At 47.8% G+C, this 24,334-nt stretch overlaps 1 protein-coding gene across 1 annotated transcript in view; it reads left to right on the plus strand.

Moving 5' to 3' along the window:
* Positions 1–19,463: 19,463 nt before the first annotated feature.
* Positions 19,464–24,334, plus strand: part of ZNF804A (zinc finger protein 804A) — a gene marked incomplete at both ends in the record, with an annotated part of 112,412 nt that continues 107,541 nt past the window's right edge. The window contains one exon of the mRNA XM_079782933.1: positions 19,464–19,574. Coding sequence (XP_079639059.1) covers positions 19,464–19,574 — 111 coding nt within the window. The remainder of the gene's footprint in view (positions 19,575–24,334) is intronic.

The following is a 24,334-nucleotide window of genomic DNA, read 5'->3' on the forward strand; positions in this document are numbered from 1 at the left end:
ATGGTATATTAGAGGCCTGACGCACGAAATCCGTGCAAGGAGCTCGGCCCTCACAGCCCAGCTGCCTCTCAGCCCTGGCTGCCTAAGGGCCCATGGCCCGCCCACTGGTCTGCTGCCATCCGGGCTAATTAGCATATTGGCTCTTTATTAGATAGGATTAGGCTGTTTGCAAGTATATTGTGATGTTTTTGTTTGAAAAAGGGCTTCATTCCCTGTCATTTGAGACATTCAATGACTGAGAGGTAAAGGTAAACTTTCCTATAAAATGCTATACATATCTGGTTAATAAAATGTAAATCATAAAGATAAGTTATACAATTGACTCACCAAAATCAATGAGTACATTTTATAAAGTATTTTAGTCAGTATCACTAAATATTTGCTAAAACTGTAGATCATTTATCAAATTTTCTCATCTTTATACATTGAGCAATTTTGCACAACATTTTTGTGCAGATATTTTGACAAAGTTCTATTTTTAATTTTTGTTAAGACTGCTGATGTTGTCAAGGTGGTTCATTTTCCAAAAATGGGTAAATGTTAGCAGCAGTTAGCAGTTGGTAATATAAGTCAAGAACACTGAGGCTGGTTTTTTTAAATCATATTCAGAATATTTAATTTCCCTCCATCTGATATTAATTTTGAGTGTAAAAAAGAACACAAAATGATGTCAATTTGAAATAGCCACCCACACACCTTATGGAATTAAAATATTGTGTGGGATTGAAATTATGAGTATGTTCTGTAAGCATGATCTCCAAAACATCTTTTTTCTAAAAAAAAAAAAAATTATAAAATGACAGCTGTTTAAACCAAATGACTTGATATTTTACGTCAGGAACTTTCTATCAATAGTCTCTGACTCTTGGTTTATAGTGGTAACCAGCACATTTGGATTTCAAGGACATAAAGTCTCGGGGTAGTAAAATATAGTAACACCAAATTTCAGAATGAAGAGAGAACAGAAAGTCCATTGCATGCTATTTTTTTTTTTTAGCATTGCATTGAGGGATTTTTTTTAAGTGCATATTTTTGTTGTATATGTTCTCTCCCAATTTAAACAGTGCTTCACCAGCATATGGACACGATCGGAGATATAGGTTAAATATTGTCAGGATGCTCTGAGAGCTAGCTTTAGTATCTGAACAGACTTGGCACAGTACGAATGGAATTTAAAGCATGCTTTACGATTTCACATAACTGATTGGCACTTAAAACATGACAGAAACCGATTTTGGAGGGAGAAGGGGTACATATGTAATTTCAACAATAAAGATTTTTTTAAAAGAATTTAAAAAAAAAATCTTGCCATTTGCAACAACATATGCGATCTTGAGGGCATGATGCTAAGTGGAAAAAATTAGACTGAGAAAGACAAATACCGTATGATCTCACTTATACGTGAAATTTAAACACAACCCCCCAACCAAACTCACAGATACAGAGAACAGATGGGTGGCTGCCAGGGATGTCTGGGGTGGGGAAGGGAGTTTTGAAATGGGTGAAGGTGGTCAAACTATATAAACTTCTGGCTATAAAATAGGTCTCAGGGATAGAATATACACATGTTGGCTACAGTTAATATTGTATTGCATATTTAAAAGTTCCTAAGGGTGCCTGACTGGCATGAGTTAGTGGTTGAGCGTCAACCTATGAACCAGGAGGTCAGGGTTCAATTCCTGGTTAGGACACATGCCCAGGTTGTGGCCTTGATCTCCATGTGGGGAGTGTAGGAGGCAGCCGATCAATGATTCTCTCTCATCATTGATGTTTCTCTCTCTCCCTCTCCCCTCTTCTCTGAAATCAATAAAAATATATTTTAAAAAATGTGAACTTTTAAACACAACCAATAAAAAAAGGTTGAGAAGAAAATTACAATTAAAACCTGGAGGGTTTTAATTAAAAAGGAACTAAAAAGTTGCCTGAAGAGCACTATGGATTTTCAGTCTAGAAAATATATTTTAATTGTCTATACATAGTTATTTTTTAAATATAGATTAATCATGCATTTTAACTTAAAATACCTTTTAATTTCAAATTTATTATATCCAGAAGTTACAATATCCATACTTAAATTTTGCATGGGCGTTCTTTTAATAGAATTGTGATATATCAGTAGAGTGATTATTGGGGGATTTGCTGATGATGTAGGCACTTTGGAATGTGAGTTTCTTTTGTTCCTAAAATTCTCCCCTGAGGCCTAGCTAGAAAAGAATGTGTCTGAAGCTATTGGTGAGCTACCTGTGAACTGTCCATTTGGCATTCCCTTTTGCCTACTTCCCCATGTAATCTTTGTCCTTCTACCGATATCAGCAGCTGGCTAATGGTGGAGGGCAGAGCAGATCTCTGTGGGTGACCTCCTGCTCGCCCACGCGACCAGAGGCCCTCAGGCGGAACAGTAGGGTCCTCAGTCGCGATAGAAGTTACTGTCTGCACAGGTGTGTTCTTCCTCGAGGAAGCCTCGGCTCCACTCTTAAGGCTTCTCACCTGAAAAGGCGGGTCCCGGTCACCGGCACTCACCTCCTTTACTGAAAGCCGACCGAGGATAGACAAACCCCCTCCGGTTGTTGGGGACTTCCAGACCCTCCCTCCAGTGCTCCATGGAGTGGGCAGACAGAAAATCAGCAAGGGTGCAGAAGAGCCATCCGGCATTGTCGATCTACCTGAGTTAATTGGCATTTATGGAACAATCCGAGCTATTTGTCCAGTTGATTTGCAAACTTCTGTTCACACAAACACCTGCATGACAATGTTTATGACAGCTTTATTCGTAATTTACAAACACTGCAGACAACAAAGATAACTTTGAGTGGGTGGATGGTAAACAAACTGTAATAATCCAGACAGTGTAATATTATTTAGTGACTAGAGGCCTGGTGCACAAAAATCTGTGCACTGAGGCACGGAGGGGGGGGGTGGTGTTCCTCAGCCTGGCCTGTGCCCTCTTGCAGTCCGAGACCCCTTGGAGGATGTCCAACTGATGGCTTAGGCCTGCTCCCTGGGTCAGGACTAAGCTGGCAGTCAGACATCCCTCTGGCAGCCTGGGAGCCCTCGGGCCTAAGCCGTTAGTCAGACATCCTTAGTGCTGCCAGGGAGGCAGGAGAGGCTCCTGCCATCACCACTGCACTGGCCAGCCATGAGCCAGCTTCTGGCTGAGCGGCGCTCCCCCTGTGGGAGTGCACTGACCACCAGGGGGAAGCTCCTGCGTTGAGCGTCTGCCCCCTGGTGGTCAGTGCACATCATAGTGACCAGTCGTTCCTGGTCGTTCTGCCATTAGGGTCAATTTGCATATTACCCTTTTACTATATAGAATAATAATCCTGCCGAAACCGGTTTGGCTCAGTGGATAGAGCGTCGGCCTGCGGACTCAAGGGTCCCAGGTTCGATTCCGGTCAAGGGCATGTACCTTGGTTGCGGGCACATCCCCAGTAGGGGGTGTGCAAGAGGCAGCTGATCAATGTTTCTCTCATCGATGTTTCTAACTCTCTATCCCCCTCTCTTCCTCTCTGTAAAAAAAAAAAAAAATCAATAAAAAATATAGAATAATAATCCTATTTGCGAGAGGGCGCAGGCAGGGCTAAGGGACCCCTGCCCCCACTGAGTGCATGAATTTTGTGCATCGGGCCTCTAATATAGGATAAGAGAGAATAGACTATCCAGCTATGCAAAAGGCATGGATAAATCCCAAATCCATCTTGCTAAGGGGAAGAAGCCAGTCTGAAAAGCCGATCTAACCTTGAGTCTGTCTCCCATTCTAGAAAAGGTAAAGCTGCAATCACTCGCCGTGTGTCCAGGGGTTTTGTGAGGAGAGTTGAGTAGCTGAAGCATGGAGGACTTAGGAGATGAAACCATCCTTACGTTACTCTACTGCTGGGCACATGGCAGTTTTTGTCTCCTAGAACTTCACGGCACAAAGCGTGAACTTTAATCTATGCAATTTATAAACCACGAGGAGGTTGGAGCTCCCAGCATGGAATGCATCATGTGACCAAGGAATATATGTAGATTACAAACGTCTGAAAAGTCCTCTCCAAGTCCTGTGGGGGAATGGGTGCTTCCCTACGTAAATCTGTACATACATGAATTCTCTAAGACTAAAGGTAAAATTAACTGAGCATAAACACTGTATTCGAGATGATGCCCTTGTTCCCCATTGGAGTAAGATTAGCGATTCTGACACACACGTGTACTGGAACTCAACAACTGAGTACGTGGATGGCGAGTGATGAGGACAGTGTTTCTTACTGTGGGAGAGGGAGGTTACGTATAAGCCACGGGGTCCAGGTAGCAGCAGATGAGAACTGGAGGCCTCAGTGTGAACTCGTGTTTAGTTGGATATATACACTGAGTGGCCGGATTATTATGTTCTCTGAACGCATAAGAATCTGGCCACTCAGTGTATATCCTATATAATAAAAGGCTAATATGCACATTGTCCCCTTGACCAGGAGTTCGACCAGCAGGCAGGCTGGCCAACCTCCCATGTCCCCTCCCTCTGGCCAGGCTGGCTGGACCCCACCCATGCACGAATTCATGCACCAGGCCTCTAATATATATATACTGAGTGGCCAGGTTATTATGCGTTCAGAGATCATAATAATCTGGCCACTCAGTGTACACTAATGGTTACATCTAGAATGATTCATAGATAATTGTGTATATACATATACAAAAACTGTGCACCAAACAAAATGTGGTTTGTTCTCACATCAAAAATACATTTTTCAGCCTTCCAACGAACTGTATATATTACAGAGCAATTCACCATTAAGTCCTGACAGAACAGCCCCGACTAGCCATTGTAATAGAGAACAGCAATTGTTATTCATAATGATGACTCTAAAGTGATTGACCTAGCAAATTTTATTAGAATACTCTGTTTACTAAGTCAGTGAAGTATGTAACATGGTTAAAATTAATGAGTTTTTAAAATTTTCAACGTATTGAAACTTCAACTTAACTAGAACACGTAAATCCCTAATGATGGCAGGTAAATTATTTCTTCACTATATGGTAGGTTATATGTCCTGAATTCCATAACAGCAACTAGATTATATATAAAAGATGTTTCCTTTGCACATCTCCTAGGGATGAAGTTGCATTATATGAAAGGTACATTCTCAATTGACCTTTGGGTGCAATATATTGTGTGATTCCCAAGGTCAAATGTCTTGTATTCCTGGATGAATAAATAGGCTACTATACTCTTGCATAAAGTACAGTGGTTTCTGTTGTCATTGTGCATGAATGCTACTTTGACTTGATGTGGAAATATGATGCCACAATGTTTCCTCTTTTAAGAAAAGGATAACTTCCCAAGATGGTGTGTAGCATTGCAAAGGGAAACTGTAGGAGAAATGTCCTCTCCTTCTGTGTAGAGTGGTGGCTAAAAGATCGTTCTAGATACTTTCTTTTTTTCATCCTGAAAATCTCAAAATGTCTCTCACCATTAATTGTAGGTTGCTTTATTTAGCCTTAATTACAGCTAACCTAACGGTACATTTTTTGACCTAAATCCAAGGCAGAAAATTGGAGTAAATCAATGCTTAGTCATTCCCTCTTGGTCCCTCAGCTTCATGATTCAATATTTGGTACATTTGCTTGTTGGGATCAATGTGTTCTTTTTTTATTATTTATTTATTTATTTTTTGCTAATCCTCACCTGAGGATATTTTTCCATTGATTTTTAGAGAGAGTGGAAGGGAGAGGGAAAGGTCAAAGAGAAACATCGATGTGAGAGAAACACATCGATTGGTTGCCTCCTGCATGCACTCCAACAAGGGCCCGGGCCCGGGGGAAGCCTGCAACCAAGGTACATGCCTTGACCAGAATTGAACCCAGGACCCTTTGGTCTATGGGCCAACTCTCTATCCACTGAGCCACACTGGCCAGGGCGAACGTGTCCCTCATTGTTCTTATTCTGTGCGTTTTAAGGAGACCTTAAAGGGGAATGCTGAAGCCCTGCTAGTATGCAGATGAGTGTTAATGTGCTGCCTGAATGCCCTCCAGCTATGGTCTTTGTCCCCTGGGAGAGCATTGGGGAGCAGCCTGGCTGGTCCTGTCCCCTGGGAGAGCATTGGGGAGGAGCCTGGCTGGTCCTGTCCCCCTGGGAGAGGATTGGGGAGGAGCCTGGCTGGTCCTGTCACCTGGGAGAGCATTGGGGAGGAGCCTGGCTGGTCCTTGTCCCCTGGGAGAGCATTGGGGAGGAGCCTGGCTGGTCCTGTCCCCCTGGGAGAGCATTGGGGAGGAGCCTGGCTGGTCCTTGTCCCCTGGGAGAGCATTGGGGAGGAGCCTGGCTGGTCCTGTCCCCCTGGGAGAGGATTGGGGAGCAGCCTGGCTGGTCCTGTCCCCTGGGAGAGCATTGGGGAGCAGCCTGGCTGGTCCTGTCCCCTGGGAGAGCATTGGGGAGGAGCCTGGCTGGTCTTTGTCTCCTGGGAGAGCATTGGGGAGGAGCCTGGCTGGTCCTGTCCCCCTGGGAGAGCATTGGGGAGCAGCCTGGCTGGTCCTGTCCCCTGGGAGAGCATTGGGGAGGAGCCTGGCTGGTCTTTGTCTCCTGGGAGAGCATTGGGGAGGAGCCTGGCTGGTCCTGTCCCCCTGGGAGAGCATTGGGGAGGAGCCTGGCTGGTCTTTGTCTCCTGGGAGAGCACTGGGGAGGAGCCTGGCCAGTCCTGTCACCTGGGAGAGCATTGGGGAGGAGCCTGGCTGGTCTTTGTCTCCTGGGAGAGCATTGGGGAGCAGCCTGGCTGGTCCTGTCCCCTGGGAGAGCATTGGGGAGCAGCCTGGCTGGTCCTGTCCCCTGGGAGAGCATTGGGGAGGAGCCTGGCTGGTCTTTGTCTCCTGGGAGAGCATTGGGGAGGAGCCTGGCTGGTCCTGTCCCCTGGGAGAGCATTGGGGAGGAGCCTGGCTGGTCTTTGTCTCCTGGGAGAGCATTGGGGAGGAGCCTGGCTGGTCCTGTCCCCTGGGAGAGCATTGGGGAGGAGCCTGGCCAGTCCTGTCACCTGGGAGAGCATTGGGGAGGAGCCTGGCTGGTCTTTGTCTCCTGGGAGAGCATTGGGGAGGAGCCTGGCCAGTCCTGTCACCTGGGAGAGCATTGGGGAGCAGCCTGGCTGGTCCTGTCCCCTGGGAGAGCATTGGGGAGGAGCCTGGCTGGTCCTGTCCCCTGGGAGAGCATTGGGGAGGAGCCTGGCTGGTCCTGTCCCCTGGGAGAGCATTGGGGAGGAGCCTGGCTGGTCCTGTCCCCTGGGAGAGCATTGGGGAGGAGCCTGGCAGGTGTTCAAAGCCCTGCTGATGGTGTGTCTTCATTGTCAGGGCCTGTGAGGACCCAGCAGCATCAAACTGGGCACAGACCTCCCAGCTGCAGCACGTTTTCTCCAAGCTCCTGCCCCTGCTCCGTCTTCGTGGAGAATGCAGGCTGGGCTTCAACCACTGCTCCTGTCCTGGTTTCATCACATTCCTCCTGCGCTTCCTTCTGACTACGTGTGTGTGTGTGTGTGTGTGTGTGTGTGTGTGTGTGTGTGATCTGACCCATTAGTTTAATGGTCTTAATTTTTATTTAAATTACCTTAGTAATTATCCTAGAACCGTGGTCGGCAAACTGCGGCTCGTGAGCCACATGCGGCTCTTTGGCCCCTTGAGTGTGGCTCTTCCACAAAATACCACGGCCTGGCCAGTCTATGTTGAAGAAGTGGCGTTAGAAGAAGTTTAAGTTTAAAATATGTGGCTCTCAAAAGAAATTTCAATCGTTGTACTGTTGATGTTTGGCTCTGCTGACTAATGAGTTTGCTGACCACTGCCCTAGAACATTTTTACGTACTTCTTTATCTTTTTAATCAACGATGTGACAACTCAGACAGTGCTGTCCTCCCATCCTTCCTCAGTAACAACACGTCTGTGCTGTACAATAACACGTCTGTGCTGTACAATAACACGCCTGTCTTGTATAATGCATGACTAAGCCACAGTCACTAGTGTATCATTACAGGTAACTGTCTTTTTAATTACTATGTTGAAGAATTAAATTTATTTTGACTAAAGTATCTTAATGTAGTCCTATTTAAAAAAAATATTTTTTATTGGTTTCAGAGAGGAAGGGAGATGGAGAGGGAGAGAGAAACATCAATGATGAGAGAGACTCATTGGTCGGCTGCCTCCTGCACGCCCCACACTTGGGGATGGAGCCCACAACCCGAGCCTGTGCCCTGACCTCCTGGTTCATAGGTTGATGCTGAGCCACAAGGGCCGGTGGTCCTCTCTGTGATCACTTGGACCAGTTTCTAAGTCCTTCCTTTCAGCAATATTTTTCTTATAATTTTGAAAATTTTCGAAGGTTCAATATTTCTTTTTTAAAAAACCTGTTTACTATTTCAGGATATTGCTGCCTTAGTTCAGAAAAAAATCTGGCTACCAATTTTAAAAGACAATAAAAACTAAACAAAATAGTATAAACAAACAAAAATAACTAGGCCTGTGATGAAAACGTTGTTGACGGAATGTCTTCCTTGTAACGCCTCGTGAATTTTCAGACCTCTTCTGGCACCGACCACGTGCACTTTCCGGTTCAGCCGCTGTTCTTGGTGATCCTCATGGCTTTGCAGCGGCTTCACTGGGTGCGGACTCTTTGGGTGAGGGGCTGGGTCCTGCCTCCAAGCTTCCACCGGACAGCTGCGTGCACAGGCTCCATCGGAACAAAACGCTTTGCAGCTAAAAATAATGCCCCTCCAATTGTTCTCAAATTGGCAAATGGACAGTGTAAACCCAATACTTGGAAAATACCTCAGGAGCGTATTGGGCCTGTGGCAAATCAGTCATTTAACTTGCCACGTGTCGCCAAGTTACTGGTAAAAATGACATTTTTATGCTTCCATGTAACACAGACGCATATGGAATGATAAATGACACCCATCACACTCCACTCCCCGAGAACTCCACCCACGTGAACACACGGGTTATTTCTGCCCCAGATGAGGAAGGAAGGCTCGTGGTGTGCAGTTCATCACACTTCCCCCGGGAGCTTAGAGAGTGTACGCCAGCTCGCCGGGGTCTAGCACCTTACCTATCCCGGGTTATAAACCTGTGAGGCCTTGATTGCGTTTGCATTTTTAATAACACTGTTCCCACTGCCCCATTGGATGGCTCCTGTCCAAACAGCCTCCCCGCTCAGTGTCCGCTGACCTGGCTAATCCTGTTCACCAGAGACAACCATAGCTGATCCTGACACACTTTTCCCTTTTTCTCCCATCCCTCTCCTACCACCCCCCCGCCCCCATGGTCATTCTAAACGCCGTCTGCATTCACTTGACTGCGCATTCCAGATCTATCTGTTTTCCTCGGCCTGTGCATTTCTAGGCCTTGGATTCAAGCCTCAAGCTGCCCCGCCTTCCTAATGCTGTGGGGCGAATTTCCTGCATTTTCTGGATCTAGGTCTTTGACCTCAAACTCACCGGCCACTTCTATTGGTGACGCCTCATTGGATGGCTCCTGTCCAAACAGCCTCCCCGCTCAGTGCCCGCTGACCTGGCTAATCCTGTCATTACGTGCGACTTGCTCTGAGCGGGCGATTGCATTTCTGTGCTCAGCAGCACAGTGAGGCGCCCTGTTGCCAGCGCAGGCGTTCAGGAGTTCTTCGTGAGGAGCAGCTGGATAGAACTGAAAACCCAGAAAACCTGAAACGGAGACAATGCAGCCCATTGGCCTTTTTGTTTCTGGCCACGCACACATCTTATCCGACTGGAAATACCCCCAATCATGCTTACCGTGTCAACCGGTTTGGTTCCAACCAAATCAACTGAATTGTGTAGCCAGGACAAGCTGTTTTTCTTTGTCACTCTGTATTTGAGTGGTATTTCAGATTTCCAATGTATAAAATAGGCTGTCAGACGTACCATTAATTTTATAGGATGTAAAATAAAGACATTGTTTATTTTACATTGACTAGGGTACTTCGATCTAATTCTTAACTGGATTTTTCATTTTAAATCAATCCTGTTCATTTTTTTTTTTTTAATCCTTACCCAAGGATATTTTGCCATTGATTTTTTAAAGAAAGAGTGGAAGAGGGAGGAAAAGACAGAGAGAAACATCGATGTGAGAGAAACACATTGATTGTTTGCCTCCTACATGTACCCCAACCAGGGCGCGGGCTGGGGAGGAGCCTGCAACAGAGGTACATGCCCTTGACTGGAATCGAACCCGGGACCCTGCAGGCTGACGCTCTATCCACTGAGCCAAACTGGCCAGGACAACGCTTCACCTTTTTTGACATAAACATTCCCCACGTCGTTGTGAATGAGCAGACTAACTGCAGAACCAGGTGGGTTTTCTCACCTTCCCACTGGCCTTCCAGACGGACAACTTGAGATCTCCGATCTGGTCTCCGCGCCTGAGCTGTCGCTGTCCCTCAGACCTGACCACCTCCTAAGCGTGGCCCTGTTCTCCAGAGGAAACAGCCTCCGGGCACGCTGTTCTCTTGTCCTGAGCCCTCCGTGGCAGCTCCCGTTCTGTCTTGAGCTGTTTTGCTTGGACTCACCTGGTGTGTCCTGGTGCCCAGGACCTACCCATCCTCTGGTGGGACTCCAGGCAGCCCCGTCCGGGCCTGTAAATGACGCCGACGTGCCCATCCCTGCTCTCCACCTGCACATCCAAACATCATCTCAACCGGATGACAGTTTCACCTGGACTTCAGCCTTCTCCCCCACTTCTTCCAGCCTCCCCAGCTTCTGCACCAGGAGCTCTTCTAAGGTCAAATCCCCCGCTGTGCTGAGTTTGTCTGTTCATCACTCCGCATCCAATTGACCAGGAATTCCTGTCCATTCGCGTTCAAAAGCCCTTCCCAATTCGTCTCATAGCCGTCTCGTCACCATCATAGACAGATTGTTCTTATTTTAGTCTCTTCCCAATATTCTCCCTCTTTCACCCATATCCTACACTTTTCACATCTAATGGTAATATTTGTATCGTCCCCCTCCCTCCATCTCCTTCCTTCTTTCCTTGTTTTGTTTGTTCTTGTGTTCTGTGTTTCTACCCAGATTATGTGTCGGTGTATGTATGTATGCCAGTCTTACTTTTCCCATCTCCCTAGCTTTTTCCTTCTTTATTAGTTTTTTTTTCTTCTCCCTTGTACCTGACATTAAGGCATGTTAACAAACTACATAGACCCCTTACCTATACTCATGCCTGCTTGTTCTTTTACCAATAGATACACATGTTCATGTTTTTTACACAAAACCAGATCCTATTTTGTATTCTTCTTTGGTTTGTCCCTTGCGTATCTTATACAATAAAACAACTAGTCAATCCTACCCAATAAATGGTTATACATACACTTTATTGTTTTATTGGATGCAAAGTCTGTGGTATATGTAGCAACTTATGTAACCATTCCTTTATTGATGATAATTTTCTTTATGTAAAACATATAATTTCTTTTTTATTTCCGTTTCTTTAACTGTGAACAGTTACACAGTGCAGCATTAAGTATTCTCATGAATATCCTTTTAATCTATTTAGAGAGTCCCAGGAATGCAGTGGCTAGCTCAACAGTTACATGCAATTTTTATGTTAATAGATTTTGCCAGATCGCTTTCCAAAAGGACTGTAAAACGGAGGAATGTAATGATAGTTCATCTCTTTTCTTGACTTATAATAATATATCTTCACTTTATTTCTTTTGGTAAATTAGGTATATAGTGTCCAATTACATTAATTTCTTTGGCAACATATTAGAAATGTGGCTTTGGCTCTTAAATTAGCAGTGTTCTGGCATCTCTCCCAACGCTACTTATTAGAATTGAAAAGTAAGGAGATAAAAAAGATACAAACCCAGTACCAGATAAATAAGTTGTATTGGTCAGTAGGTAGCCTACCATTCTTTTAAGACTTGTTAAAGAACTGCATAGCATAAACTGTTTTAGGGTTGAACCCAAGCAACAGTGTGAGATTTCTCTCTGGCCCTTCTTACATTTGCATTAAATTCCACATTTCTACATTTTCACCATCGATTCAGGACACACATCCTCCAGTGAGAAAATGAACTGGCGTTCTGTTCTGCCCCGCCTGACCACTGTCAGCTCTGGGGACGTTGCCAGAGCCTCAGAGTCATTCAAGCTTGAAGGCACGTGAGATGGTGTCTGCTTATTCCCGTTCCTTTAGAGGCGAAATAACCGAAGGGAGGGGGGCGTCGTCATTTTCCCAGTATTCCACTCTGCTTCTGTTGGACACATCTTACCGTGGCTTCTGGCACCTTGTGGATTGTGGTGGTGTCTGCCCAAATCGAGGGTCTGTATCTTTCTGTTTTTAACGTCTCTGTAATTAAGATGTCGTATAATCAGTGGCTCCTTACAGTTCATTGGCAGTGTGGGTTTTTTAATAGTGGAGATAAAAAGGGTCCACCTTATAATTGATGAGATATTAGTTATTTAAAAAATATAGTCTTTGTTTGTAACTTCCTTTCCCACCCCTACCCCACCCCTCCTCCAATTAAACTCAGCAGAATTGCCCTGGTCGATTTGGCTCAGTGGATAGAGCATCAGCCTTCGGACCAAAGAGTCTAGGGTTCGATTCTGATCAAGGGCTTGTACCTCAGTTGTAGGCTCTTCCTGGCCCGGGCCCTGGTTGGGGCTCATGCAGGAGGCAACCATTCGATATGTTTCTATCACATCGATGTTTCTCTCTGTCTTTCCCTCTCTCTTCCACTCTCTCTAAAAATCAATGGAAAAATATCCTGAGGATTAAAAAATAATAATAATAAAAGTAAACTCAGCAGAATTGAAATACAGAAGCAGAAATATGGAGGGTAGACCTGCTCGTAGGTAATAGTTAATAATTACCTTAAAAAGTCACCATCTCTTTTCAAATCACACAGTAATAAAACCAGAAGCCGATGAGGTTAATAATGCTTATTCAATGTGTATCCCATGACTGGCATGTACTGCTGTTTCTCGTATCTGAATCTTTTCTCCAGACTCCCTGCAGAGATTAGGCTCATTTGTGGCACACTTTTACCTAAACATTCCAACATCAAACTAGTCATAAACACCCATATGCTTACAGCTCTGATGTAAACACAAGACAAACAAAGACAGAAAACAAATGGAGATCCAGCAGACAAAATACCCAAATGTGCAATCTTAGTTTACACAACAGGTGACAGGGCTTTTCAGAAACCAAGCCCTCTCTCCGCCATCGGTGTGTCTGAGCACCGGCGTGCCGATACTGATCTAATTATAAGGGATTGACCGGGTGACCATGGCGGATACCGGTGCTCCCCGGCGATACAGTTCCCCACCAACTTTCTCCGATCGGGCGAGGCCTCGCCGTCACACGTGCAGCGTGTCATGCTGCCATTGGGCCGCATCTTAGGGCAAGTAAAGCATGGACGTGCTAAGTTCCTCGATGTTTTTCTCATTTCCGAAACAATCAAAGAAGTAACACTGGCCACCAATGTGATCGCAAACATGAATGCCAACAAAAGAGATGGACAGTGACAGGACAGAGTTACAAATTATCATTACGTTATATGGTTTTATAAATGACCAAGCATCTGCCTGTGGTGTTAGGAGGATTATAGTAATAAAAAATGAACTCCACCAAGAAGACATCCCAGCCACATTGGTAAAGCTCCGCAGTAACTGAAATACGGTTTTGTTTTTTCTCTTCAGGATGACACAAGAGCAAGAACTCGGTTGACAGAGCCCAGGGACAGGTCGCCAGGACCCGGAAGGGAAGGGAAGTGGTGCGACGCGCTCACGTTAGTGAGGGGACGGTATCCAGGCCAACAGCGGACAGCATCCCGAGGTTGTGACGATGGGAAGGTGAGTTCAGGCGTGCAGCGGGGGCGGCCTGTGGTCAAAGAGCTGCAGGCAATGTCAGGGGAGATGGATTTCTTCCGGAAGATCTGGTCAGAGAGAATCAGGGCTGAGCCAAGATGCAGGGGCCCCACCACGGGTCGCCGGAAGGTAGCGGGACCGTGGCTCCCCATGTCACAGCAGCAACTTGTTCGGAGATCTCGTGTCAGGCACGAGTGGGTCAGGAGCCACACTCGGCTGCTGGGCCGAAACCTGGGGCCCAGATTTGGGGTCAGCAAAGCAAGAGGAGGATCAGGGAGTGAGGGGAGGCGGACAAGCTCAGAACACAGGGAGCCGTGACGTGAAAAGCCATCGTGGAAGAGGGGACACATTGGAGGGGAGGTGACACTTGTAGAAAAGGGGGAAATTGAAGTGTGTGGTGGCAAAAACATGAACTGTAATTTAGACTGATGTCACTCACTTAAAACTTTTATATTTAAATTACAGATTGCATTTTTTTTCAGCTGAAAAGTTGGCAGTTAAACCCCAGTGATCTATAATTGCCCCATAAACTACTTTGAAATATATTTTCATATTTAGATATATTGGTTCTGCATGTTTACAACAGCAGTTAGATACTTAAACTCATATAAATTTTCCAAGTCATTAAGAGGGGAAAAATATTTTTAAAAATTAGGATGGTATTGACCCGTAGACATAATGCATGTTAAAATGGTTGCTAATGAAAGAAATCAGAATTCTTTAAAATGACCATGAATATCAAAGAGATTGTAACACAGCAGGGCATTTGAAGATACTCACTTATGTACCTGCTATCTTTGCACGAGGACAAAAGGTAAGAAACGGGACCAGCAAAATGGAAGCACATGGTCATTTGCCACTGTTTTCTCGTTTTAATGTGTTGCCACGGGAAGGTCTGCTTTCTTCCCGAGATGATGGGGAAGTTCGGATTTCCTTGACATCTCACTTCATTTGTAGCAAAATTCAAACGCCAGGCCGGCCGTTTTGGTGTAAGAACGCCTTTAGGCCTAGTAGCTGCTGTTGTAGAGAAACCAGATTGTCTGTGGTGGTGGCTCCTGCTCTCCTGGCTCTGAAGGGTGATGTGGTGGAGTTCCCAGGGAACGGTGTGGGGACCGTTTTATGTGAAGGACGTTAACAGATGTGGCTATTCCGTCGGGCGGACAAAAGGGACCTGCACTCTCTTCTGGAAGGCGCCCAGGGTGCAGTGCGGCCCCCGGTGGGTGTCCCTCAGTCCTGGGTGAGGTACATGACTTCATGCGTAGAGAAACGATGAGAAAAAATGTATTCCAAAGATGTTGTATTTCGTCTAACTGTTAGCATCCTTCTTGTAGCAGCAGCAAACCGATGGTTGTGTTTGCTACAGCCGACGTACAGGTTTAGAAGCGCCAGGCCAAAGCCACCTGTCGTACTGAAACCAGAATGTGGGTATTTGAGTCCGAGTTCCTCGTCTCACAAAACGAAGAAGGGATTCACGGAGGCAGTTTGTTGGGAGAAGCCGGTCCTGGAAAAGGTGCTGGGGTTTCCATGTAGCAGCAGGTGCTGCTCAGCATCCAAGGGCATGGACGCTTGTGTGGAGGCCCACGTGGCCATAAGCCCGGGGCTCAGGGAGCAGGTCTCCGACCTTCAGCCCGAGAACCTGCTGGGGAGAGAGAGGGAGAGGGAGCCCGGCTTTTTAATCTGGGGGGGTGGATACAGCCTTGCTAGCTCCTGATTGGTCGTTTCAAATAATTCTGCCTTAGCAACATCCTTGGGATTGGTTTACAGGCCTCACTGCCTTGTGATTGGTTATTTGCAAGCTGCTGGTGTTAGCAATATCCGCACACTTTAAAGCTCGTGCCTCTGGCTGGTGCCCTTCCTTCCCAGCTCAGTTGGGGTGTTTGAGTCACTCCACCTGGTTGGGTTCCCCGGTTTTAGTTCCTCTTCCCCCCGTGGTCCCGATTCCTGGCCACCTAGCTTCCCTGTTTCCTCAGGATCATCAAGCATATACGTGGCAAAAGTAGACTATTCTACCAGTACAGTGACTTTTTTCAGACATCGGAAAGGTATTTCACTAAAGCTTATTTTTATGGTATTTGTGCCATAAGGTATGTGATACATAAACTTCGCCAGCACATTCCATGTGGGTGATACTCTGTTCCATGGGACACGTCATGTATCCGGGGGTCCTGTTTCATGAGCCAGAGAGTGAGCTTTACCATGTGGATACATATCTGAACATTTTGCCAGAAGTATTTTTAGAGAAAAATATTGCAAAAAACACCCCCCACACCCCACCCCCAACACCTCGCTTAGATGAGTATGACTTCCACACACAAGAAAATGACATTATCTGATCTTCTCATGTTTGGGGCATCTTCTATTTCTTTAAGACAGTGGTCGGCAAACTGCGGCTCGCGAGCCACATGCGGCTCTTTGGCCCCTTGAGTGTGGCTTTTCCACAAAATACCACGGCCTGGGCGAGTCTGTTTTGAAGAAGTGGCGTTAGAAGAAGTTTAAGTTTAAAAAATGTGGCTCTCAAAAGAAATTTCAATCGTTGTGCTGTTGATATTTGGCTCTGCTGACTAAGGAGTTGGGCTCTGTTTGACTGCCTTAAGAGACCCCTGGTTTAGTTCGGTGACCGTGGAGATCTTATCTCCTGTTTCATAACTGCGAGTTCCCCAAGCTTCAGAAGACATCACGGACGTCAGACAGGCCATTAGTTGTTCCCAAAGTGACGTGTCCAGAGAACGCCTACATCCGCGGTGCGTAACCAAAAACAACCGCAATGACAGTGACACCCAAACACGTCCAAGTTCTGGGGATCATGCCTCACCCAGCTGAGGACCAGATTTCAGCAAAAGTGTGGAACTTATTATGAGGGCACACCACCGGCCCAGAGTGGGCGGCCACCGAGCTTATCTGTCTGGGAGATGTTGTTTGCTTGGACCCGCTCGCTGTCTATTTGTCTCTCTCTCTGACGGCTCCTTCTCCATTCACCTGGTCCTTCCCCCTGCTTCTCCCTCCTTCTCCCCCGTCTCTTGCAACCTCCTGCACCTGCAGGATAACGGTCCTTGTGGTTTGTAGCTCGGCCTTGCAGTTATGTGCACACTTCCTCCTTCCACCCCCGTCCTTGCAACCTCTGCATGTGTCAGGTACGTATACTCTTGTCCTGTGGGACCGTTTTCTGTAAGACAGCATCCCTGGTTGTAGCTGGCTCCAGCTGTCTCGTTCACACGTCCTCCTTCCTTTCCCCCTTATGCTGCCTGCCTAATCCTGTTCCTACCTCCTCTCAGTGGGAGCCCCCAATACATTTAATTGCCACATGATACTGAGTGGTGATCACTTTTTCTAAGAGCATCATGTTCCTCCTGAATTCTAACAAATGGTTAGGTGATCTGACCCCCCGAGGGGAGAAGCTTCTACATCCTTGCCGGCTCCTTCTCCCAAGACGACCTGACTCCCCCCGGGCGCCCAGTGCCGCTCAGTAAGGATGGCATTTCCCAGTGAGCGCTCATCCATCCGCACCAACTTCCTGGTCTTGGATTACCTGGGGCATGGCTCCAGAATGCCCCTCACATGAATCCAGCACCCCCCACCCTCACCCCCCATCAATTACAACGGATTCACATAAAGATTGCCTCTCTCATAAATACCTTCGTCTCTCTTCCTCTTCTTCTTTCAAAGAGTAAAACCAGCACAGCTGGCGTGGGTCAGGGGTTGAGGGAGGACTTATGACCCAGGAGGTCACGGTTGGATTCCCATCAGGACACATGCCCAGATTGCAGGCTCCATCCCCAGTAGGGGGCGTGCAGGAGGCAGCTGATCAATGATTCTCTCATCACTGATGTTTCTCTCTCTCTCCCTCTCCCTTCCTCTCTGGAATCAATACAAATACGTTTTTTAAAAAGAGTAAAATCGAACTGGCAGATTCGTTTGAGGACGATGTTATGGTTTCCAGAGTCGCTGCTGTATACGATCTTGTATAAGGGGCACTGTGCATGGCACATCTTGACCTCCACGTGGAAAAGACAAGCCCATCATGTCAAAGTGCAGTTTGCTCTGACAGGGACGCATCGGAAGGTGTAGAATCTGCTTTCACCGATTAAGTCCTTCAAGGCACAAGGAGAAAGCCTCCAGCAAATCCCTGAGGCACCACCTCCCATCCACCGCTGCTCCTGGATCTTTCTGAGCGCACTGAGTCCTGTGCACACACCCCTGGAGGGGTGCGCGCACCCCACACCTGGGAGGACGGACACCTGCAGAGACCAGCTGGGGGAGGGGGAGGGGGCGGGCGCACCCAGGCCCAGGGCTGTGGTCTCTCGGCCCCGAACAGCCAGGCGAGGGCCCGACCCCATTCCCTGTCGCGTTCGGCGGCCCGGAGCTCCGGTGCAGGGTCCCCCGCAGGTCGCCCCGGCGCCCCTTTGTTCGCCTCCGTCTGCGGCGGGAGGAGATCGGGGAGACCCGCACCGCCAGCTCCCGGCGGCTTCTCTGCGGCAAAGCGCCGCCATCCTCTCCGATTTAGGGGGAAACCCGCGGTTCTGGGAACGGTGGGCGAGGGGGCGCCCACAAACCAGGGGCCGCGTGCTCACCCTCCATCCACTGGCACTCGCATCGCCACGACCCCTTCCCCCTCCCCGCACCCGCTCTCCGCGGGGCACTCCGGTGTCCACGCTTGGGAGACGGGGTGGCGGGGCGGGGGTGGGCGGGGGCACGTTTTCTCTCCGTGAGATTCTGAGCAGGATCCAACCTCCCAACTAAAAAAATACAAAAATGCATTAAAACAAACAAACCGAGGAAGGCACGCCCAGTGGGAGCCACTGCTGGAGAGAGAAGGAAGCGGCGCTGACACCTGCGCGGCCAGGGGCGCTGCGGTGGGCAGGCTTGGCTCCCGGCGCTGAATTATTCATTTATGTCTCCCCCCCCCCCCCCACCCTGGCCGCCCCCCCAGCCCCTACTGCCAGCCGGGAACCCCAGTCTGAGCGTCTTCCCCCCGGGCCCCACCTGGCGGGGTCTCCCCTCTGGGGCGGCGGCCTGGGTCCGTCCCTCCGCGCCCGGCGCGCTCCTCCTGCGTCTGCCCCGCGCGCGCGGGGAGGCCGGCCGGGCGCGGGGAGGGAGGGGGCGTGACGGGCGCCTCCTCCGCCGGCTCCGGCTCCAGCCCGGCTCCTGCCATTGGCTCCGCGCGGGGCCGGGCGCCACGCACTATAATAACCCGCCTGCCCGCCCCGCGGCTCCGAGCGGCCCAGCCGGGATGCCGCTCCCGCCGCGCCGGCCGCTCTGCCCGCACTGACGCCCGCTCGGCCTCCCGCCTGCCGGCGGCCCCCCAACCCGAGATCCTCCTGCCGGCGGCCCCCCAGCCCGACATCTCGGGGCGCAGCGCCCCTAAGCGAATTAGGGGAGAAGCCGAGACCGTGGGAGCGCGCGGAGCATGCGGAGGCGGAGGCGCCCGGGCGCGCACGGCCCCGGGGAGTAGGGAGCCAGTCTCCGGAGGCGAAGGGCGAGCAGGGAGGCGGGTGCCCTCCCTCCAGGCCGGTGCCCAGCGGGTCTCCCTGGCGCCTGCCGGCTCCTCCCGGCTCCTCCCGGGTCCCCAGCCCGGCTCCGGCTCCGGCTCCGGCTCCGGTCCGGCTGCGGCTCGGCGCGCGGCGCACGGACCGGCGCTGCCCCATGGAGTGTTACTACATTGTCATCAGCTCCACGCGCCTCAGCAACGGGCACTTTCGCAACATCAAGGGGGTCTTCCGGGGCCCTCTGAGCAAGAACGGGAACCGGACTCGGGTGAGGCTTTGGGTCCCCCCCCCCTCCTTTTTTCTCTCCTCCCTCCCTCCGGTCCAAGAGGGCATTGGCAGGACTGGGTTCCTGGGAGGCTCTGAAGGCGATTCCTCCTGGCTCCTCACGCGTGGATGTGGGGACCTGCGCGCTGGTGGGGACTGGGGGTGGGAATGGCAGGCGCTGGCGGTGGGCAGCCCGGGACCCAGGCTGGGCTGACCCTGGGCCGCTCCGGACCGCGCTGCAGGGCGCTAGGATGGCCCGTCTCCCCCGATCGATCGGAAGCAAATTGTGGCCGCAGGTCTCCTCTTCAGGAAGAAAAAGAAAAGATAAACCAAGCCCCAAGCAACCCCGCAGCGTGTTTGGCTGGGGAAGCTTAGGGGACCGAGCGGGTGGGGTCCCCGATGGAGGCGGGCGCCGGGGGCCTGGATGGAGCGGGCGGGGTGAGGGTGGTCTCAGGAGTTCGGATGCCGGCGGTTCCGAAGGAAGGACCCAGAGCAAACTTCTCTCTCCGGAGAGGAGCGGTTCGCGCTCACCCCGGGCGGCGGCTCTCGGCTGTTCGCCCGCTCGGAGGGGGCTGGAGACCAGGTGAGGGGTGGCGGGTGTCGCCCTCAGGGCCCCGAGGAGGCCGGCTGGACGGGCCGGACCCTGCGGCGCTGGGAGGTCCTCCCTGGACCAGGAGCCCCATCCTTCCGCCTCCTCGCAGGAAGGCCACTCCTGATTGGCGGTTGGAGAGGTGCTGCGCCTTGGGATGGTGCAGGGTGATGACCGCGGTTACTCTTTCTTCCCAAACCCTCTTAGCAACACCACCTCCGGCCGAAGGACTCCCAGGTACTGGGGTCTCCTGAGAAGTATGCACTTCATTCCATACTGAGAAAAAAATAAAATAAAGTAAAGTAGCAGGAAGGCTCCTTAGGCAGAGCTCCGCTGAGAGGAGAGCCAGAAAGGTGGCATATGCAAATGTGCGATCCCTGAAGTCTGGGGCCTTGACATTAGCCAGCAACACTCCTCCCCCCTCGGTTTTGTTTGTTTTGTTTAACAAAGTGATTACCTAGCCTCAGTTGGGAGAGTAGTCCTTGATGGACAAATTCGGTTAGTCCAAATGCAAATACAGAGTGGTTCATCTACTTTTCTTTGTGTATATGAGAAAAATGATTCTACACGTTAAATGTGCTGTGATGTGTTTTCCAAAAATAAAAAAAAAAGTTCTCATTGGAAGTTTTAAGTGAATTCTGACATTGATTTTTTTTCCTTTTTCCCCTTTTTCCCATGAGTCTCTTGGACCACTCCTCTCAGCTCATTTAAGAATCCAAGAGGCAGGGCAGTTGGCTGCTTTTTATTATGGTTCTGGGTTCTGGATAAGGTTGTTGGTGTTGGTTGTTGTTGAACAAAAGAAAGTGAAATACCTTCTGTGGTCTTCCTTAGAGCAAAGACTGAGGGAATCGCTACGGTTACTCTAGTTCGATTGAGAGAACTCAACCACGTAAGGTAAATTTTTTGGGGGGGAACCCTTCATTTTAAAAGAAAGTATGTTCTGGCTTCTTTCTAAAAATTAAGTTTCACTTATGGGAAAAGGCAAACCTATTGAATAAGATCTCATTTTGTTGGTGATAAAACCTCACAACAGAATCCGTAGACAAAATCTTACTTGGGACATCTCAATTTGTTAATATTATGGTAATCTTGATGCGTAAATCAACCTTGGATTTCTAACAAGGATTGACCTTGCTTTTGCTGATTTGTTTGTTGTGAGTTTGAAATCGATTAGTTCTATATCACTCATATTAGCCAAGAAGAGGTTAAACTCTAGACTTGCCAGTGTAATAACTTTGGAACCTTTGTGAGATAAATAAATCTAAATATAAACACGTGTCACAAGCAACAAGCAAATAAAAAGGTTTAGAAATAGCGCCTACCATATTTCTTCTAGGTATAGTGAAAGGACTTAAAGGGACTTTATAGCCAGTCCTTCTAGGATATGTCCGTAAACTGCTCAAGTCTGTATTTCCTGTGTAAGAGATTTAAGTGGACAGAAGTGATGTAGGTTTTCATGTATAGTCCAACTATATTCGAAATTTGAGATTTATGCCTATTTTAAAGTATAACAGAAGAGGTTCTAAATATAGTCACAAGTGCATTTATATTAAAGAACATTTATACTTTACAAACCTTCTTTGTTAACATTTATAGTTGCCTAAAGTGTGTTAGTTACAGCACGTAGGATGCCATGAGGACTTACTGTAAGGGAAAACTTACTATAAGCTAAAACCAGAAAACTGAAACCTCTCAGAATTAGCGACCTTATAAGAAACACAAATACTAACTCAAAAATGTGTATGTTCTACCTTTTGAATATTTTCAAGTAAGAATTTATGATTATCATGTTTTTAATCCCAGTTTCAGAGAATAATATTTATGGGATCATTTTCACTTTTTTGTCTATTTGATGTTGATATATTTTTAATTTTCCCTTTAAAAAACCATCACATTCTTACATTTCAAAATGTACATTAACTTAAAAGGATTTTTAACAATATCTCCAGTGGTCCTGTGTGTGTGTGTGTGTGTGTGTGTGTGTTCAGGAAAAGTACACATTACAACCCAAAACCATTTAGAGAAAATGTATTTTGATTTTTGCAAAGAATTTCCAGTTATTTTCAATTACTGGATAACTAATGGATATTCTGAACACTTAAAAAATGCACACTTAAATAAAATGATTTTACAATCTTCAAATAAAATCATTGAATTGAGGTAAGTTAGCCCGTAACTGTTAATGCAGTGATATTTCGTGCATTAGAAGTTTACTTAGAGAACAAAATTGCTTATAGAATAAAATGCGGGTTTCAGTGTCATTGGTGAATTGTTTGTGGTCCGAAATCCAGAATGGAATCCTGCCACTCATATTGAGCACGTTACCCAAACGTACAGTTCGTTCCATAGGTCACAGTATGCCATGCACACATCAAATTTTGAAAGGTTTGTACAGATTAAGTCTGTTGTCAATCTTGACCCTATTCCTGAGCTTTTAAATCTATTTCTCTTGACAATTTTAACTGAAAACATACAAATTTCTATTTTGCACTGTCTTCGAAGCCAACAGAAAGGTCACTATGCCGGTCATGAATTCTGGTATAAATAGCATTCGATCTGTGATAGAGTTTTAACTCCATGGAATAAGAAATAAGCTACTATTTAATTAGTGTCCCAGAATATCATGAATGAGTTATATGGTTTAATGACCATGGATTAAATTTACCTTCATGTCTACTCATTCTTCCCCCAGCCACCATGTGGTACGTGAGCGTGTATTGGATGAGCACATTGGGCTATACTTACATCTTGCAACTGATCCACAAAATTCCTTTGCCTTAGTTATATATTTTTAAGCATTTAAATATATGTTATATATTCAATACAAAAGTTAAATAGAATTTAATCATTTTTTTCTTTTTAAATTAAATTTATTGGGGTGACATTGGTTAATAGGATCATACTAGAGGCCGGATGCATGAAATTCCTGCAAAAGTAGGCCTTCCTTCCCCCGGCTGCTGGCATCGGCTTCCCTCTGGCACCCGGGACCCGGGCTTCCCTCTGGCCAGGTTTGTCCGGAAGGACGCACGGACTCACGTCTGGAATCATGTCCAGTCTAATTAGCACATTACGCTTTTATTATTATAGATAGGTCCCAAGTGTGTATTTCTATGATGCATGATCTGTATAGTGCACAGTGTGCCGGCCACCCAAAGTCAAATCACCTTCCATCACCATATATTTGGCCCCTGTAGCCACCTCCTACCCCCTTCCCTCCGGTAGCCACCATCCTGTTGTCTGTGTCTGTGGGTTTTCCATACAGAATCTGGGGTTTGCCTTGGGAACTCTGGAAACCGTTACTAATCTATTCACTGTGTCCTGTTAGGTGATGAGTATGTTGGTGTCTCATGAGATACTCGGGTCTGTTTTACTGACGATGGGATTCAGAAGGAATGAGTGGTGGTTCCAGGCCATAGAGAGAGTCAGCAATGTAATGGGGGCTGTCCTTCTCCGGACATATTTCCTTGGTAACCTGCCTGCTAAGTCGTGGGACCCGTAGGATTGCTATGATGATAGTCATTCTGGTGAAGGGATGGCACTGGAGCCGTCCGCTGTGGGAAGATGCTTGCCTTGTCCCTTTGGCTCCAGGCATTTAGAAAGGGTGCCGGCTACACAGAATAACGTGAATTCGAATGCATGTTCATCTTTCACTCTGAACACATCAGTGACATCTGTCTGGCCTGGGCCTTGTTTCTCTAGCTGCCCTCCGTTTCCACTATACCAGGGGCCGGGTTTGGCAAGGACACCGTTGATTTATGACTGGGTTCCTTAGCATGTACTGAGATGCCTCGAGCGCAAACCTCTGTTCCAGGCTCCGCAGGCTCTGTGCACGGCGTCACGCGTTACGTGGGATGTGCTGAGGTGCATCCCGGGATGCTCATGTTCATTTTCAACGTGTTGTAAAGTACGCACATATTTTGACATGTCCACGGGTTTTCTTGTCACTCAGAATATTTTCACATGCGTTCATTTTGGAAAGTCTGAAAACATTCTGGGGTTTCCCTTTGGGAATGCAGGGCCTCCTGAAGTGAGGTAGGTCTCTGAAACAGGCCACATGGCCTTTGGTTCTGGTTATCATTATCGGACACAGCGTTATGGTTCATGTAATCCCCTGACGCCGTCTGTGTCTCCTAGGGAATGGAATTTGAACGGTTCCTCCACTCACCGAGTCTCTG

The sequence above is a fragment of the Cnephaeus nilssonii genome, assembly GCF_951640355.1.
Source record: "Cnephaeus nilssonii genome assembly, chromosome: 10".
Classification (NCBI taxonomy): domain Eukaryota; kingdom Metazoa; phylum Chordata; class Mammalia; order Chiroptera; family Vespertilionidae; genus Cnephaeus; species Cnephaeus nilssonii.